Raw genomic sequence first — 16,820 nt, forward strand, 5'->3', positions numbered from 1 at the left:
ACTCAAATAGCTTTTGTGTTGTGTTGCACTGCTTTATAGTTGGTGCCCTCATCTGTAAGGTGGTGTTGGGACTTCGCTTTGTTGTGTTGTGCTGCTATAGAGTTGGTATGTGTGCTTCACAGCCATGTGAGGTGATACTAAGGTTTAATTGTTTTTGGATTGTTTGTTCTTGTGTGATTTGTCACCAAAATGTGATGCAATCAAAACTTGGCATAGAGGTGGTCATGGCTCGATACTTTGTTGTCACCTCTTATACATGTTGTCACCTTAAGCACGTTTGGAGTCCTTCCTGATGCAATCTATAAGAAATTTAGGAACAAAGTTTATCCATAGACATATCCTTCTACCCGGACTTGCATGCTCCGCGCAAAGATGCACATGCTCATTTGCTTCTTGTTTCATAAACTTGAGCTGGAAAGCTTTGAAATTCACAGGAAGCTCATGAATTTCATGAAGCGTTGCAGCAACCTGAGAATGGTTGATGGGCATATCGTTCCATAGATTCACCAGATGTAGAGCATCAGTTTCCACAACAACCGTGTGAAATCCCAAGTCGGAGGCGGGTTGAACGCCGTCTCTCGGTCTCTGGTTGCAAGAGTTTCCAGTGCAAGTGCACTAGCACCTGCATTATACAACAATGCTTGCACCCTTATCAGCCCCCCTCGTGATCTCTGAGTCCAAGCATGTACTTCCTTGGTGGTTTGCTTTAGAGAAGGCATCGTCGACACTGATTTTGATACTATTTGCATCGGGTGGCTTCCAGTGGTGCTTACCAACAACTTTCATGTTGTTTCTTTCAATTCTTCTTGCCGATAAATCCCAAGCCACATCCAATGGCCATTTGAGAGATTGCTCTACTATCCATTTTGAATCGATAAAATTGCATCATATGCGTGCAAGATGAATGACAAGGGTGCAATTTGATGGTGGAGGTGCTCCATTGTATTCTTTGTCCTTTGGAATTTTTTAAGGGTGGTAGTATTCTTTGATCAGTTTTTGCATGGATTACACTCAATTCATTCTCTTTTTTTGCGGCAATTTCTTTCAATTTGTGGGATGAGCGTCCCTTTTTAGAATCCTTGGGACTGATTCCGTCTGAATAAACACAGCCAAATCCTGAAAAGTGCGGATGCACTATTTCGGGGATTCGAGCTGCCCCTCCACACACACCCATGCATGTGGGTCTAGATTTATCTTTATGCTTTACATGTCACGTACTGTTCAAAGCTCATGTAGGCAGCAACACTAACGGATGTGTATGTGCATTTAGTTCGGGTTTTCAAAATTTTAAAAAGTGCCTTCCAAACCGCGCGTCTGAGTTCGGATCCGCTTTCACTGTTGGAATCCTCGCGGCAAGATCTTTGAAACTAGATCCCGTATGAGTCGACTTTCGGTGCCAACTTTGATGCTATACGATGCAACTGTTTTGAAAATCAATTTTGGAGCTGCATGATCCAACTTCCTATGAGAACGCAACTTAGCAACCATGACAACCAACTTTTTATGATGTGCAGCTAGTTGTTGCCTAGGCAACTACCTACTGGTAGATGTGCAACCCCCTTCCAACTCATGCATGTGTACTTTTCACAACTGGCACACCTTGCCCTACCTACCCTATTAGCGATATATGCAACTTAGTTTGTTGTTTTAGTCATCTGCCGAATAGTCAATGTGTAATTCTTTTCCCTTTCTATTTGTGGATGTTTAGTTTTAGTTGGCATGGCATTGGTAAAGGCAGCAAACGAAGTTGCACATTTCACTCATATGGGTAGTTTGGTTTGGAGGTGTCATAAATGAAAAGTTGCACATGTACACCTAATAATAAGGGGGCTATTGCTTTCGGTGGTATGTCACGAAAATTGCCCCCAAAGTTGTAAAATATTACACACCAATACCATCTATAAGTGATAAAAAAAAGTTTTACAAAGGGGAATCCCACGCCTGGGGCGGCCCATGCAGTAGGGACCTCTTATAATGCGCTCTGCGTGCTGTGAGAAGACGCAGCGTGCTCGTTTGGGCCGGCCCAGGTTCGGGCGGCATGTTTTTTTATTTTTTTTTCTTTTTAATTTTTCTTTTTGTTTTTTCTACTTTAAATAATTTGGAACCTCAAAAAAGTCCCGAAAAGTAAAAAAAATAGAATTTTGAAATAAAATGATTAAGAAATTATAAAATGTTTGAGGATTCAAAAATGTGCGTGATTTGTAAAAAACGTTTTCTTATTCAAAATATGTTTGAAATTTCGAAAACGAATTTTTGGGAAATCAAAAAATGTGCATGTATGAAAAATGTTATTAAAATTGAACAAAATTTCACCAATTCAAAAAATGTTCATGAATGGAAAAATATATCCTAAAAATTCAAAAACTATCCATGACTTACAAAGTAGTTTATTCATTCATAAAATGTTCGATGATTCAAAAAATGATCATGCATTTCAAAAAATGCTTCTTAGATCAAAAAATATTCATGAATTCCAAAAATTGTTTCACCAATTTCCAAAAAAATGCTCGTCAATTCTAGAAATGTTCGCGGATTCAATAAGATTATTTTCAAAAACTGTTCACAATTTTAAAAAAATGTTTGCAAAAAAATGTTCATGAATTCAAAAAATGTTCTTGATTTTACAAAATGTTAGAAACTTTGTATAAGTGGTTACGAATTTGGAAATGTTCATAATTTCAAATATGTTCACGAGTTTAAAAAAAGTTCAGGATTTAAAAAGTTATTCATGATTTCACAAAATTGACAGTGATAGTTATCTCGGTGATGCAGCAAAATATGGTCATGGCGATTGAAGATTATGAATTTTTTTTCTCGTTGCAACACACGTGGCCTTTTGCTAGTCGATTATGAGGTAGTTGCATATCGACAGTTAAGCAGTTGCACCAAACAGGGACTAAATTGCTTAAAAATAATTCATCAAAACATAGCCACGAGGGATATAGTTTTGAACAGCATGTCGCGAGGATTCCGATGGTGAAAACTGATCTTAATTTCGATGCACAGTTTAAAATTATGGTTTTTAAAATTTTAAAATTTAAATTAAATGTGTTTACATCTATTCACATGAATAACTTTTCTGTTTATATGGTATGTTTCCAAATATGAATTAGAATTCCCTTATATGAATTCGGGGGATTTTTTCGCTTGTACTCGTATGAATTAGGGGGATATAATCGGGAGCAACTAGTTAACGAGCGCTTCTTCGGGAGCCTCGCAATGATCAGCGCCACTTGGCGCGCTCTCAGCCATTCGCCACGTGTCGTGCTCTGGATGCTCCCTCAGGATTTTGTTTTTTTATATATTTTTCCGCATGCGTTTTCAGCTTTTTAAACGATTTTTTCGGTTTTGGTTTTCCCCCGGTCTTCCTTAGCTTTTCGATAAAAAAAAATTCTGATTTTTTTTCCACAAAAAAATGCATTTTTTCTTTCATGAAAGTCAGGGTTTTTTTTTCCGTGAGAGGCACGGTTGTGTGCTTTCGCGAGAGTCACGGACATGCCTTTCGGAAAGAGAAAAGCAAAACTCGTTTTCTGTTTTTTTTTTCTTTCGCGAGAGTCACGGTTTTGCTTTCACGCGAGGCACAGTTGTGCTTTCGCGAGAGTCATGGCCGTGCCTCTCGGAAAGGGAAAAACAAAACGTGTTTTCTGTTTTTTCTTTCGCGAGAGTCACGGTTTTGCTTCCGCGAGAGGCACGGTTGTGCTTTTCGCGAGAGTCACGGCCGTGTCTCTCAGAAAGGGAAAAAAATACGCGTTTTCTATTTTTTTTTCGCGAGAGTCACGGTTTTGCTTCCGCGAGAGGCACGGTTGTGCTTTCACGAGAGTCACGACCGTGCCTCTCGAAAAGGAAAAAATAAAATGCGTTTTCCATTTTTTTCTTTCACAAGAGTCACGGTTTTGCTTCCGTGAAAGATACGGTTGTGCTTTCGCGAGAGTCACGTCCGTGTCTCTCGGAAAGGGAAAAACAAAACGCGTTTTCTGTTTTTTATTTTTTTCGCAAGAGTCACGATTTTGCTTCCGTGAGAGGCACGGTTGTGCTTTCGCGAGAGTCACGGCCGTGCCTCTTAGAAATGGGAAAAAACGTGTTTTCTGTTTTTTTTCGCGAGAGTCACGGTTTTGCTTCCGCGAGAGGCACGGTTGTGCTTTCGCGAGAGTCACGGCTGCGCCTCTCGGAAACGAAAAAAAACAGTGTTTGCTGCTTTTTTCCCTTCCACGAGAGTCACGGTTTTACTTCCACGAGAGGCACGAGTATGGTTTCACGAGAGGCACGGGCGTGCCTTTTTTAGAAAGGAAAAAAAACCGTGCTTCCGATTTGGTTTTTTCATTAAAGTTCGTCAAAACCTATCAACATGGAATCTGGTTTTGAAGATCTCTATACGAGGAATCCTATGATGAAAACGGTTCGAGATTTGGATGCACGATTTAAATGATTAAACGTTTTGAATAAACGAATCTACGGAAAAAAGGAAAACCCCCGGATTGCGATAAGTGGCATACTGCATGTGCGCCATTTGTCACGACTTGAAAAAATAAAATGTTCTTTGCAATGAATACTCATTAATTAGTGATTTTGGATATAATTCTTTATAGATTCTTAAGGGATACATTTTTTTCATTTTGGGCCGGCCGCTTGGACGGCTAGGGAGGCAGCCGGCCGCTCCCTAGACACACGTCCATAAACAAACAGGGCAGCCCAACACGCCGCCAGCCCTCTCACTCATCGGCTTTCCTCAGGGAAAAAAAACTCACCCTGATCCAAACCTCAGACTTCCCCACCGTCGGCCGGCGCCGCCACACCCCACGGCCAGCCCGCCGCCATCCATCCTCGCCTGCGGCGATGTCTTCCCTGGTCCAGAGCAGCTCGCTCGAGCGCCTCCACCACGTCGAGAAGGTTAGCCGCTCACCCCCACAACCCCCCCCCCCCCCCCCCCCCCCCCCCCGGGTCTCTCTCTGGGTTGTCGATTAGGTTCTTGAATTTTGACGCGGCTACGCGTTTATTCCTTCCTGTGCAGCGGATAGTGCGGGTGCTGGAGCTGGCGGGGACGGTCATGGAGGAGCTGGGGAACTCGCAGGGTCCCCGCGGCGAGGCCGTCGTCGCCCACTGCCGCGAGTTCATGCTCTACATGAAGGTACCCCTCCCATCATCCATCCACCATCCCCGTCCGCAGATCTTTTCGCCCCATGCTCCTGCCTTGAAAACCAGGGGGAATGGATGGATTTGTTGCCGCAAGCATCTGGGTGCTATATACTAGCAGAACATGTGGGACCACCGTTTCAGGAGTTTGCTTTAAATTGCTTGCTGATGGATTGCTGTCACTTATCAATGGGGGGATGCTATGCTTTGCGAGGTATCCTGCTGCCCGCTGATAATACTATGCATGATGCACTGCTATTTCTGTGTGTCCACCCTTTTCCTTTTGATATGAGCTTATTGCCTTCTTATTGTTGGACTGCTAGTGCTCTGAACCGCAACCGGTTAGTTCCGTTAGACGATTCATCTTTTAGCTTCCAATGAAGCACATTGCCCCATATTGGTTGACATGCTCAACCATTATTTTACATGCCTGTCTATTGCACGAAAATTTGCAATCTTTGCTCATTGAAACAAGTGCTTCTGATGTCAAGTAGTGATGTTTCTGAATTGAATGTTGTCTGCCTGTGTGCACCCTCCTGTGTGCAACCTTAGAGGCATTAAGGGTCTCATGTCAAATTCTGACCTGATCCAATGATACATTTCTTCCACCAAAATACTTGCCTTATGCAGGGACGAAGCTAGAAAAGAAGTTTGATGGGGTCATATATATGGCAGTGGGTTCGTCCTTCTATAAATGTTAGTGATTAGTACTAAATTAGTGAAAGATTTTCAAATTTCATTGGGGTCAACTGACCCCAATGCCTCTAAGGTAGCCCTGTCCCTGACCTTATGTGAACCAATTAATCCATGGCATTCATATGACTTTCTCAGTTCTGATTTTTTTTTGACATGTTATATTCGCCATGAGTGATGCATGATAAATTAATTCTATATTGTGGCTGGAGCAGGAAATTCAAACTACATTGCGTGAGGAAATAAAAAGTGCTTGTGAATACCGGCCATTTGAGATGTGTGACTACAGTGCAAGGATTGCTAACGAGATTTGTTGCAAAAAGCTGGAGTATGTGATTGAGAAGATGGATGCCATGCAACTGAACATTGAGCACAGCACCAATGAAGTTTAGCTAGTTTAACTGGCTATCTAGTGCCTGGTAGTGAAATGGTTAGTGCCAAAGCATCATGTGGCTTCCCCAACTCCAGTATCTTATGTTCCATTCTTGCTATACATATCGCATGCGTCCCATGGCTTAATGCAGTGACTGAATTATGTAGGGTATAAGTTGCAATATCCCAGAAAGAAGATGTATTTCAACTACTGCTGCTGCATATGCTGTTTGTTTCATATATATCACGTCTTACAGCTATTTCAGATCCTTCAGTTGTGTTTCCACTTAGTTGATTTCAAACTTCTTCTGTACCATTGACACCCTTGCAGTGTCACATTGGCTATAACTTTCAAGGCATACCTATAAATAGATAAACCACCATAGTGTAAGTCTGCCATCCAGATCATTACCCAATGGCCAATGGAGCCATGAGGTTTTCCTCGTTGCACGTTTTGGCTATGCCATTTTATAATGGGCAGAACTTTGAAGTTTGACTATCGTGTGACTCTTCATGTTCTTTCAAGTTTGGCTCCAGCGCCCGCACGTTTTGGCTATCATCATCTTCATGTTCTTCTTTGCACTATTCATTGCCAAATGTGACATGACTTAGGAGCTTAACAAGCAATTACCAGACTAGGAAACAATAATGTGTTAATTTACACTTTTACTTAGCCCGGGCGCAACTGCGCAATGCTTTGTTCAACATACTCTGGAAACCGTGATGTTCGACTTCAGTGATTGATCTAGGAGGTTGTACAAAATGTTACTCTAGCTCTAGGATTGGTCATGGTCTCTTGAGTCATGTCGAAAGACCTGAAGCGTGGTTGCACAAGAACATCTCCGTATGCAGCAGTGCATAGGCTGCTTCATCTTCAGAAGGAACTGCTGTTGGCCTGTTGCACTAATCTGTAGGTTTTTTCTGTATTTGATTTTCATGTGATCAGGCCGTAAGGGATGTATTTTTGAAGTTCAAACCTTGGACAAACAGAAATTTGATTAGGGGTTCGGGAAAGAAGATTCAGCAGATTGAAGCCATGGCACTGGTTTATTGTAGCTCACTAGCTCTTTACGCACTTGACAAGCATCTCAGTGGTGTACTGGCATTACATGCCTGACTAGGTGTGAGGAGTTTGCTTTAAATTGCTTTCTTATGGATTACTCTCCATTATCAATGGGAGCATGACATGCTTTGTGAGGTATCTGCCGCTGATACAGATAGAAGTACTACACATGTTGCATTGTTATTCTTGTTCGTTCCATGTATTCCTTTTAATTGAACCTATTGCCATCTGGTTGCTAGAGCACTAGTGTCTGAACTGCAATCAGTTAGTTCCACTGGATAACTCTTCTTTTAGTTTCCATGAAACATTGCTCCATACTGTTTGGCATGCTTAACCATTGTTTTCCATGCCTGTATCTGTACGTTGCATGAAAATCTGGAACCTTTGCTGACTGAAACAATTTCTTTTTGATGTGAGATAGTAACATTCTTGTATCTAATGTTGGCTGCCTGTGTGCGCTGCTCCTTTGGTTGTCGCAAAATCAGGATTATTTGGAAACCGATTGTTAAGGTGTCATGTAACATTCTGCTCTGACCCAATGATACATTCCTTCCACCTAAATACTCCCTCCGTCCGGAAATACTCGTCATCAAAATGGATAAAATGGGACGTATCTAGACGTATTTTAGTTCTAGATACATCTCTTTTTATCCATTTTGATGACAAGTATTTTCGGACGGAGGGAGTACGTACTAGCCAAGAAACTTATTTACAGCTATTTCAGATCCTTTAGTTGTGTTTCCACTTTGTTGGGCTTGAAGTTCTTCTGTAGTACTACTGAGACTATTGCAGTGGCAGATTGGTCATAACATCCAAGAAACTTATTTACTTACAAAACGTAACCGGTGCGTGACTGTCAATATGACATCGTCAAGTTATTTCAGTCCCCTGCTGTGTTGGTTTGCCATCCGGATCATTACCCAACAGCTAATTGAGCATCAGGTATGCCTCATTGCACGTTTTGGCTATGCCATCTCATAGTGTTGGGCAGAACTTTGAAGCTTGAATCCATATGAAACGCTCTAAATGGGTTGACCATCTTCGAGCTTTTGGCCTTCATGTTTTTGTATGCACGAGATTTCACGGGTCTTAGGAGCAGAGTACCATTAAGATTTTGGTTTATGCCTTGCACACATCCTGGAAGTGTTGTAATTTATGTCCAGACTTTAGAGTCTTGGAGGTTGCACACAGACACACAGTGCGTAGATTGCTTCATCTGGAATGCAGGTTTTTCCTGATTTGATCTTTGATGCGTGTGAAGTTGTCGATGCGGTTTCGAGACGTGATTTCCGTCAGTGTTCCGACATGACGACATGTATTTCGGTACAGAGGGAGTAGATAGATAGATGTAGTTTATAAAGCCATCTCCTATCTTCCCCTTAACAGTGATTATTCGAGTTCTGCATTTAAACCAAAAAGAAAACCTCGAACATTTAGCAGGATCTGTGAATCTGCATGAGTTCCGGTCGCCCGGCCTTATGATTCTGAGCGAGTTGAGTCCGTTGTCATGCTACCATCTGAATCCGAGATTAACAAAGCGGTGCACTGAAGAAGAGGGAAAACCTGCCCGGTGAACCTCGTTCATCGCCATGCCGTATCGCAAGACGCACCAGTTCCGAACGCTGCAGCTGCGCGCCAGCCCCAGCAGCCCATCTGAGGCTTGCTTGACTGCTATCTTTGGGTGCAACAGTTAGCAACGAGGGATGCGTGCGTGGCTCCCGCTCAAGTGACACTGACGGTAACAGCCCAGGCCCATGCCCATGGAGCGAGTAGTGCCGGTGGGACGGGGACGGGGACGGAGACGGGGGAGGATCCAGCCGGCCGACTCTGGTCCAGCATCATGCCGATGATAGAATTCGGTGGTCCCCGTCCCCCTGAGACCTCCCGATTTTTCGCACGGGCACCTCGGAGCCACTCATGATTGGTTTCACTACATATATGTACTCAAGAGACACTATGAGTGGAATACACCACCACATAGCCCGAGTCCGGTGCCTTGGCACACACAAGGCATGGATGAACACTATCATGCCTTGAGGGCATCTCCTGGCCGTTGGATCTACAAGCGACGGTTCGAAGAACATCAAGAGTCACCGCTACAGTACATAGTTACAGGAAGTCTGCTAGGGAGCGCACAAGTGGGCTGGTGCGCTTGTCTCCCTTTCCCGTGCAGGACAAGCAAGACAGACCGGGCACGGAGAGAGGCGGCAGCATTAGCAGCCCATCCATCATCTCATGACTCATCATGGGGGACTCGGCCATTGCAATCGCCATTGGACCACTTCCTTGTGTCCCCTTCCTTCGTCTCCTCCCGCCGTTCATCATCGGGCCTTTCTCCAGCTACACCATCATCATGGCAGCCCTCCATGTCCATGACTTGGACTTGTACCACGCCGGTGTGACTCTTCCTCTTCCGAACACGAAAGCGTCGAAAACCACCACCGGTGCGATTCTTACACGGCAGTCCTCCACTTATACACTCGCTTCTCCTTAATTAATGCAATGGCAAAGCCTTTTCATCTATTAAAAGAAAGAATGAACGAAAGCTCTATTATCCATTGTCGGTCAGTGCAGTCGATGCCCATATATTTGCTATACCATGCGGGGTGACATGTATACATGCTTCTCATTTGTTGCATGAAACTTGCGGATACGGACTACTGTGATGGTAACATACTAACATCACATGTCATGTCATCCTAGCTAAGGTAAGGACCTGTTTGGTTTTAAATAAATCACCAACTTATAAGTCGAAAAGTGAAAAAAGTGACTTATTTTGCCAAACGGACCCAACTTATAAGTCACCCCAATTTATAAGTCATAAGTTGCTCCACCCCAACTTAAAACTTATAAGTCAAACCCTTTTGCTGTCCCATCACCTTTACATTAAAAAACAAAGTGAGAAGGTGTGGTCAGGTGACTTATAAGTCAGGTGACAACCAAACATGCGTGAATTATAAGTCATTGGTTTTAAGTCACCTGACTTATAAGTCAGGTGACTTATTGAAACCAAACATGCCATAAATTCATGCACGGTCGGTCAAGAGCACGATCGATTGGGGCGGCCGAATTCCATTCCAAACAGTTGGGCGCAGGTGGGTGTGGCAGGGCCAGGGGAGACATGCATGGCCGCGCTCCAAAAACCACCACACCACAAATGCATGGTCCAAGACGAGTCCGGTCGGGGATTCACTCGTCAATCACTCACCACTCACCAGCTGCTCTGCTCGCCACACCGCACTCACTAGCGACCTGCAGCGCGCCCGTGGTCCTCTCCTCTCCTCTCCTCACGACGTGGTGGGGTGAGAAAGAGAAGAGAGACGGAGACAAAGCCTGTTGAGAGAAAAAAGAGAGACGGAGACAAAGACAAGAGCATCTCTATTTCTATCCTGTCCTTCAGTAAAGAGGTAAAATCACTTCAAGTACCTTAACTTGCGTAGAATGTGATGATTTAGTCCCAAACTTACAAAATGCAACTTCATCATATCTCAATTTGCATTGAATGTGATGATTTAGTCCCCGGCCTATCACAGCTCGACAAGTGGCAGCTAGGTGGCTGGACCGGTCGTCACCCACACTTTTGCAAGAAACACCCTGCCGTCTTCTCTAATTAACCCGCAGTACAGGAGAGCAGCTGAATTAATTCCGCTTCAATTCCCACTCGCGTAGATGTGGTACTTACAGGTGTTGGGAGAAGTCTTGAGCGTGACACCAACCCACTGTCAGCACTGTGTTTCAATTTGTGCTGTTGATCAATACTAGAAAACTGTCCGTTGAGCACGGAAATGGAATCGAGAACAAAAACACTAGGGAATACCTGCTGCAGCTGGGACGATGTATCCCAGACTTGTATTTGTAAGTCCATGAAAAAGTAGCAAAATGCTAGTCCAGAAAGAATTCACAAAGACATCGGCATAGGCTGTGCAGAATAAGCTTGCTGGTCCGGGTCCCCTCGTTGAGGCCCAACCTCAAGGTGAAGTGCAAAATGTCCAAGATATTTAGCTGTGTTGGTCTGTATCGGTTTTCGTCTGATTTTTCGTTAATTAACTGGACAATTCTCTTTTGCTTAATTAATCAATGAGGCAAATCTTTTGCCTCCGTTTTAAAAAAAAAGATATTTAGCTGTACTGGGCGTGCTGGTAGTCAGTGCATCGACGATGGTTACGGCCGCAAGGGACACGGCTACGGCTACTGGGACGAGCACCATGACTGCGATGGATGCCCCGAGCCAGTCGTGGTTGGGGTGCTAGTGCTCGACGCATTCGTTGCATTTTACAGTTACAGTGGCAAGTTGCAACTGAAGTTTCAGGTACCGTTGCTGCATTTTCATCCATGCTTTACTATCATCCATGCTCGGGCCGTGCATTGGCCGCTGGCCTGTTCCTCATGTTTTCTTGGCTTGAACCGGTTGCCGCGTAAGCTGCTTAATTACCTACCTATCTCCAGCGGCCAACCTGTTTGTTGATGGAGTAAATGTCTGAATGTACTGCTGTGACTTTGTGATTTCATTTTCTGTGGCAAATAATAAATGGAGTAATTTTGGACATGGAGTAAAAAATATAAAGAATGATGGAAGACGTCCTGGTATTATTGAGCTGCTTTTGTGTGAGTTCTTGTTGGCTCTTTTCATTATTTGTTCCTTTTACCGGCTGCATAATTGTGCCTGACTGACTAAGTCAGTTTCCAGCTCACACAAGCTGCTAAGCTTGCAAGCATGTGCACGGTAAAGGCGAGCAATTTCTGCATATATTGATTGTCTCTGCAGAAAAGCTTTTTTGGCCTCTACGGTTCTACCAAAAGGATTTGAAGCAAACGCTCGTTGCAATATATATGATGCTTCTGTATTTATGCAATATATATTACTAATTTTCTTCAACTTTTGCCTGAAACTGTATGTGCAAATAACAAAATATTATGCAGATTCCTTAAAAAACTGCACGTACTTCTGCCTGTCATGGTTGGGACCGCAGGGATGGCCCCCCTCTCGTTGTGCCAAGGTCTAGGGGGAACCGTCGGCCCAACAGCCATCTGATCGGTCAAGACTATCGGTGCAGCACTCGAGCCAACTCTCTTCGTCACCTAGCTCACCTGTGTAGCTCCTTAAATAATAAGGCGGACGCTAGCCATCGATCCATCATCTGATCCCAGAAACAGACTCAAAATGTTGCATGTTGCTTGCTCATTGTTTTTCTATTTTCCTTTTTACAATCAACACTGTGCTTCTCCTGGTTGAAATCTAAGTGGAATTAATTCATTTGCTCTTCTGTACTGCGGGTTAATTAGAAAAGATGGCAGGGTGTTTCTTGCATAAGTGCGGGCAATGACCGTCCAGCCACATGGCTGCCACTTGTCGAGCTGTGATAGGCCGGGGACTAAATCATCACATCCAATACAAGTTGAGATATGATGAAGTTGTATTTTGCAAGTTTAAGACTAAAACATCACATTCTACACAAGTTAGGGTACCTCGAGTGCTTTTACCTCTCCAGTAAAAACCTGCAGCTCAAAACACCCAGCAGTTGCCTATCAGCGGCCGCACTGCAACCGCAAGGCCGCTAGTTTTTCGGGCCAAGTTGCGGCAAGATCATCAAGCTAGCTTGGAACTGTGTACGTATGTTACCATTCGGTACAGAGGTCTTACGACTCTGGCGTGTGCATGTGCTGTTGGGTTCTGCTGCCCTTGACTGTTGTGGTAAAGCTGACACGGGACGCATAGGTAAAAGCGGCCGGGCCGGTGACGGGCGGACGGACGGACGACTCCACTCCACCGAGGTGTGGTGCCATGCTACTGCTCGTGATAGATAGATAGATAGATAGATTCCGCAGGTTTCAGGTCAGGTCAAGAGTCACGACACAGGAGCAACACGTCAATCATTGCAGAAACGATCGAAGAACGGTGCGTGCCACTCCACACACTCATCCACATCCTTGCCGCTGGCCGGGCCGGGTCTCGTTGCACCTGCCCGTCCCCGACATGGATCTTAGCTACAAATGTGTGCCTCACTTGTTTTCTTTTCGATCTCCGCGAGAAAAGCATGCATGTATGTGCCACCTTCTCTTCCGGCAGCTGCAGCTACCAAGTGTGCAACGCTTGTCAGCTAGGCCCTGGTAATCCACTGCCCACTGTGCCTTTTTTTAGAGTTATAAAAGCACTGGGGTCCTAGAACTTGCTCTCAATGTGATGGTTTGGTCCTACAACTTGAAAAATGACCCTACCTAGTCCCTGAACTTGCTCAAGATGTGCAAATCAAGTCTTGACGAATCCGAGCTTGCCATGTGGACTCGTGGGTGCGCACCCGGTCAGCGCGTCGCATTTTGCAAAGACCCCCCTGCCGTTGCTTGGAATCAACCCGCACTACCACCATTTCACCTGAATTAATTAAAGGAGACCACGGTCTGCCCCCCCCCGATCCAGACAACCCGCAGCTCACTCCCCTCTCTGTTTTCTTGCTTTGCTCCTCTGCTCGACGCCGCAGCTCTTCGCCGCCGTCCAGCCCGCCGCAGCCGCCAAGCAAGCTAGCGGCCATGGTTTCATGGAGTGATTCCGGATCGAGCTCGTACGCGTCAAGTGGCGACGAAGTCACCAGTCGGGTGAGATCCTGTCCAGGTTCAAATGAGCATCTAGGGTTTCTAAAAAATGCGATTTCTTACCGGATTTTGTTTTAGGGTCCTCGCACCATTGAGAGCACCGATTGGGCAGGCCTTGCTGCAGATCTACCTAATAGGTGTGAGCACCAAGCAGTGTGTGAGAAGTTTGTTGCATTTGAGTCTGTTGACAGTGGAAGAAGATTTCTGGGTTGTGCACAAAAGGTTAGTACATGTTGGTAGTTGTAGATTGAGATGGTAGTGCTGTAGTACTAGTTCATTTGATATTGAACTTGATCTGTTGTGCCATTTTGTGCCATTTAGTTTATTTTAGTTGTTCAAATATGTATTTTTGTGCAAACAGACATGTTGTACTGAAACTTGATTCAGTGAGTTAACTGAATTTTGATTCAGTTAAGTTAGTTTTGTCCAGTTAACTGCATTTTGATTCAGTGTTTTCTTCAGTTAACTGAATTATGCATTTCCTCACCAATTTTAGGATGGTCCTAAATGCCCCTATGTGCATTGGGTTGACCCAAAGTGGCCTCCACAATTGAGGACCAGTCTAGCTAGGATCTGGGGCATGTATGAAGATGAGGTCACATCCAGGATTAGGCAAGCTGTTGTTCAGGCTGAAGAAAATGTTAGGGTTGTGAAAGAGAAGGAAGCCATGGAAAAAGACCTGAGGTTTTTTAAACTTGATTTTGCTAAGATGGTGGCTGACAAAGAGCAGGCAATTACTGAATTGGGCAACACAAGGCTAGCTCTGCCTGACCTAAAGCTAGAACTTGAGAAGAAGAGAATGGCTGACAAATCAGTGACCAACATTCATCAGGTGGTCAGGGTTAAGGCAGAGAAAGAGAGGGATGAGATGAAGCAAGAGAGGGACAAATTGAAGGAAGAAAGGGATGTGTTGAAGAAAGAGATTAAGAAGCTAGAGTATATGATTGGTGACCTGTTCAAGCATAAAGAGGACATCAAGTGCAAGATAAGGAAGGTTAGGGAGCTGCTAGATGAATTTGAGTGATCATCTGGACTTGTTTAGTTAATGATTATCAGTGGACTTGTTTAGTTAATTTGGGTTATCTTTGATACCCTGTATCCAGATGCACTATACTATTTGCTGCAATCAACAAGCATGCACTATGTTATCTGAATTTGGTTAAGTGAATTTGGATTATCAATGCTCTGCCAGTTAACTGAATTGCTTTTCTGTTGAACTTAACTACTATTCAGTTATCTGAATGTAGATTCAGTGAAGTGAGTATTTCTTTGGTTAACTGAACATTGTTTCATACAATGAAATTTTATAAGATTTTTTGTATAAGATTGTTTTTGCAGTTAACTGAAGTTTGCTATACAATGTTAACTGAATATGGTTCAGTTAACTGTTATTTGTTCAGTTATCTGAAAGTTGCATACACTGGTATTTTGGATCACAGAATGGTAGATGCAGGATTTCATTAAGTTACTTCATACATTCCATACACTACATCACATATCATAGAAGAAGGAGGAACTAGGATTTATTACATTGCATCACATGAAAGCTTATTCATCTGGATATAGAATTCATGTAGATACTGCATGACAAATAAAACCAGATACTGCATCACATAAAAACTTTAGTTAACTGCAAATAGCCAGGAGGATCTAGATACTGCATCACATAAAAACTTATTCATCTGGATACAGAATTCTACTCCACCTCATCCTAGTCACCTGAAAGGGATGGAAGTTTGCCCTCCTCCTTGCCCAGTGGATGACATCATCATCACTAGGGTTGGAGCCAAGGGGGAATGCCTCATGGAACTGCTCCATGTCTTTGCGGTTGCGTGCTGCAAGTATCCGCTGAGCTAGGTTCCTTCTCTCCCTCCTTCTTGCCTCTCTGCGCCTGGCTACCCTTGGCACCTGTTCTTCTTCATCGATGACCTCTCCAAGATCCATCTCTATCTGTCCTAGGGTTTTCTCTGGCGGCTAGGGGGAGGAGAAGGGATTGTGGCTGTTGTTTGTGGCAAATGGGGGTGCTTTATATAGTAGAAATGGTGGTTGGTAGGTAGGCATTAGATTTATGGTGGTAGGTAGGCCCAATGTTAGAGTCAACTGTTGGTTTCCAAAGTAATAAACACTCTGAATTTGAACTTAATTGAATTATAACTAACACTCTGAATTCTAACTAAATGGAATTTGAACTTAACTAGATTATAACTAACACTCTGAATTTAAGTTAACTGAATTCTTACTAAAGGGAATTATAACTTAACTGGATTTTAACTTAACAGTCTGAACTAGACTGAAGTTTTACCAAACTGAATTCTTACTAAAGGGAATTATAACTTAACTGAATTTTAACTTAACAGTCTGAACTTAACTGAATTTTAACTTAACAGTCTGAACTAGACTGAATTTTGACTAAAAAATGAGTCTGAAACCTGAATTTCTGTATGAGGTGCCATATGTACAGATTGCTATTTATAGTAAGTGCTCCACATGCAGAAAGAAGAGAAAGAAACAAGTAAAGCAGTACTGTATGCAACATTTGCATCACAGCAGTGCAGCACACCACATTTGCAAGATTGGAAGCAGTCCAATTGCATACCAACATCATGCATGTTCAGATAAGTACAGATAACTTATGTGTTGTATATAGTAGCACACCTAACCATAGAATGTCCAAAAGAGTTCTAACTTAGATGCTATGATGATATAGCAGCATACCTAGCTAACAGCCCCATCTTACTAACTTATATGCTGTCATATATATCAGCATACCTACCTAACAGCATCATATCTCTAACTTATATGCTGTGGTATAACAGCATACCTAAGCAGCACCTCTTGCAAACGCAGCATACTTCAGTCCTTGAGCAGCTTCAGGCGCTCGGAGCGGCGCACCTCTAGAACAGCTGCCCTCTTCACTGCTGCTTTCTTCTTCTTGCTAACCTCCTGAACAGCCGGCGCCACCTCCTCCTCCTCA

At 43.6% G+C, this 16,820-nt stretch overlaps 2 protein-coding genes across 4 annotated transcripts; both read left to right on the forward strand.

Moving 5' to 3' along the window:
* The first annotated feature begins 4,691 nt into the window (after nucleotides 1–4,691).
* Nucleotides 4,692–7,443, forward strand: LOC125523764 (mediator of RNA polymerase II transcription subunit 11). Of its 3 annotated transcripts, none has more exons than XM_048688834.2 (4): nucleotides 4,692–4,887; nucleotides 5,009–5,125; nucleotides 6,039–6,253; nucleotides 7,142–7,443. In XM_048688834.2, exons 1-3 carry the CDS (start codon nucleotides 4,834–4,836, stop codon nucleotides 6,213–6,215), a joined length of 348 nt encoding a protein of 115 aa, XP_048544791.1. In that variant the 5' UTR covers nucleotides 4,692–4,833; the 3' UTR covers nucleotides 6,216–6,253; nucleotides 7,142–7,443. The 3 variants fall into 3 exon arrangements, with proteins under 3 accessions (XP_048544791.1, XP_087392242.1, XP_048544790.1); XM_087536116.1 differs by lacking the exon at nucleotides 7,142–7,443 and adding an exon at nucleotides 6,364–6,469; XM_048688833.2 differs by lacking the exon at nucleotides 7,142–7,443 and having other exon boundaries at nucleotides 6,039–6,469.
* A 6,340-nt stretch (nucleotides 7,444–13,783) lies between these two features.
* On the forward strand, nucleotides 13,784–14,870 carry LOC147961307 (uncharacterized). Its single transcript, XM_087531524.1, has 3 exons — nucleotides 13,784–13,849; nucleotides 13,925–14,068; nucleotides 14,343–14,870. Exons 1-3 carry the CDS (start codon nucleotides 13,784–13,786, stop codon nucleotides 14,868–14,870), a joined length of 738 nt encoding a protein of 245 aa, XP_087387650.1.
* Nucleotides 14,871–16,820: the final 1,950 nt, after the last annotated feature.

The sequence above is a fragment of the Triticum urartu genome, chromosome 7A (genome assembly GCF_056163025.1).
Source record: "Triticum urartu cultivar PI428250 chromosome 7A, HENAU_Tu73, whole genome shotgun sequence".
NCBI lineage: Eukaryota > Viridiplantae > Streptophyta > Magnoliopsida > Poales > Poaceae > Triticum > Triticum urartu.

Bases quoted from the DNA above. Each gene is read 5' to 3' on its own strand.
- LOC125523764 (XM_048688834.2), top strand. From the start codon at position 4,834: ATGTCTTCCCTGGTCCAGAGCAGCTCGCTCGAGCGCCTCCACCACGTC. The intron at 4,888-5,008 runs GTTAGCCGCTCA...CTTCCTGTGCAG, and splicing joins GCCTCCACCACGTCGAGAAG to CGGATAGTGCGGGTGCTGGA. The intron at 5,126-6,038 runs GTACCCCTCCCA...TGGCTGGAGCAG, and splicing joins AGTTCATGCTCTACATGAAG to GAAATTCAAACTACATTGCG.
- LOC147961307 (XM_087531524.1), top strand. From the start codon at position 13,784: ATGGTTTCATGGAGTGATTCCGGATCGAGCTCGTACGCGTCAAGTGGC. The intron at 13,850-13,924 runs GTGAGATCCTGT...ATTTTGTTTTAG, and splicing joins GCGACGAAGTCACCAGTCGG to GGTCCTCGCACCATTGAGAG. The intron at 14,069-14,342 runs GTTAGTACATGT...CACCAATTTTAG, and splicing joins TTCTGGGTTGTGCACAAAAG to GATGGTCCTAAATGCCCCTA.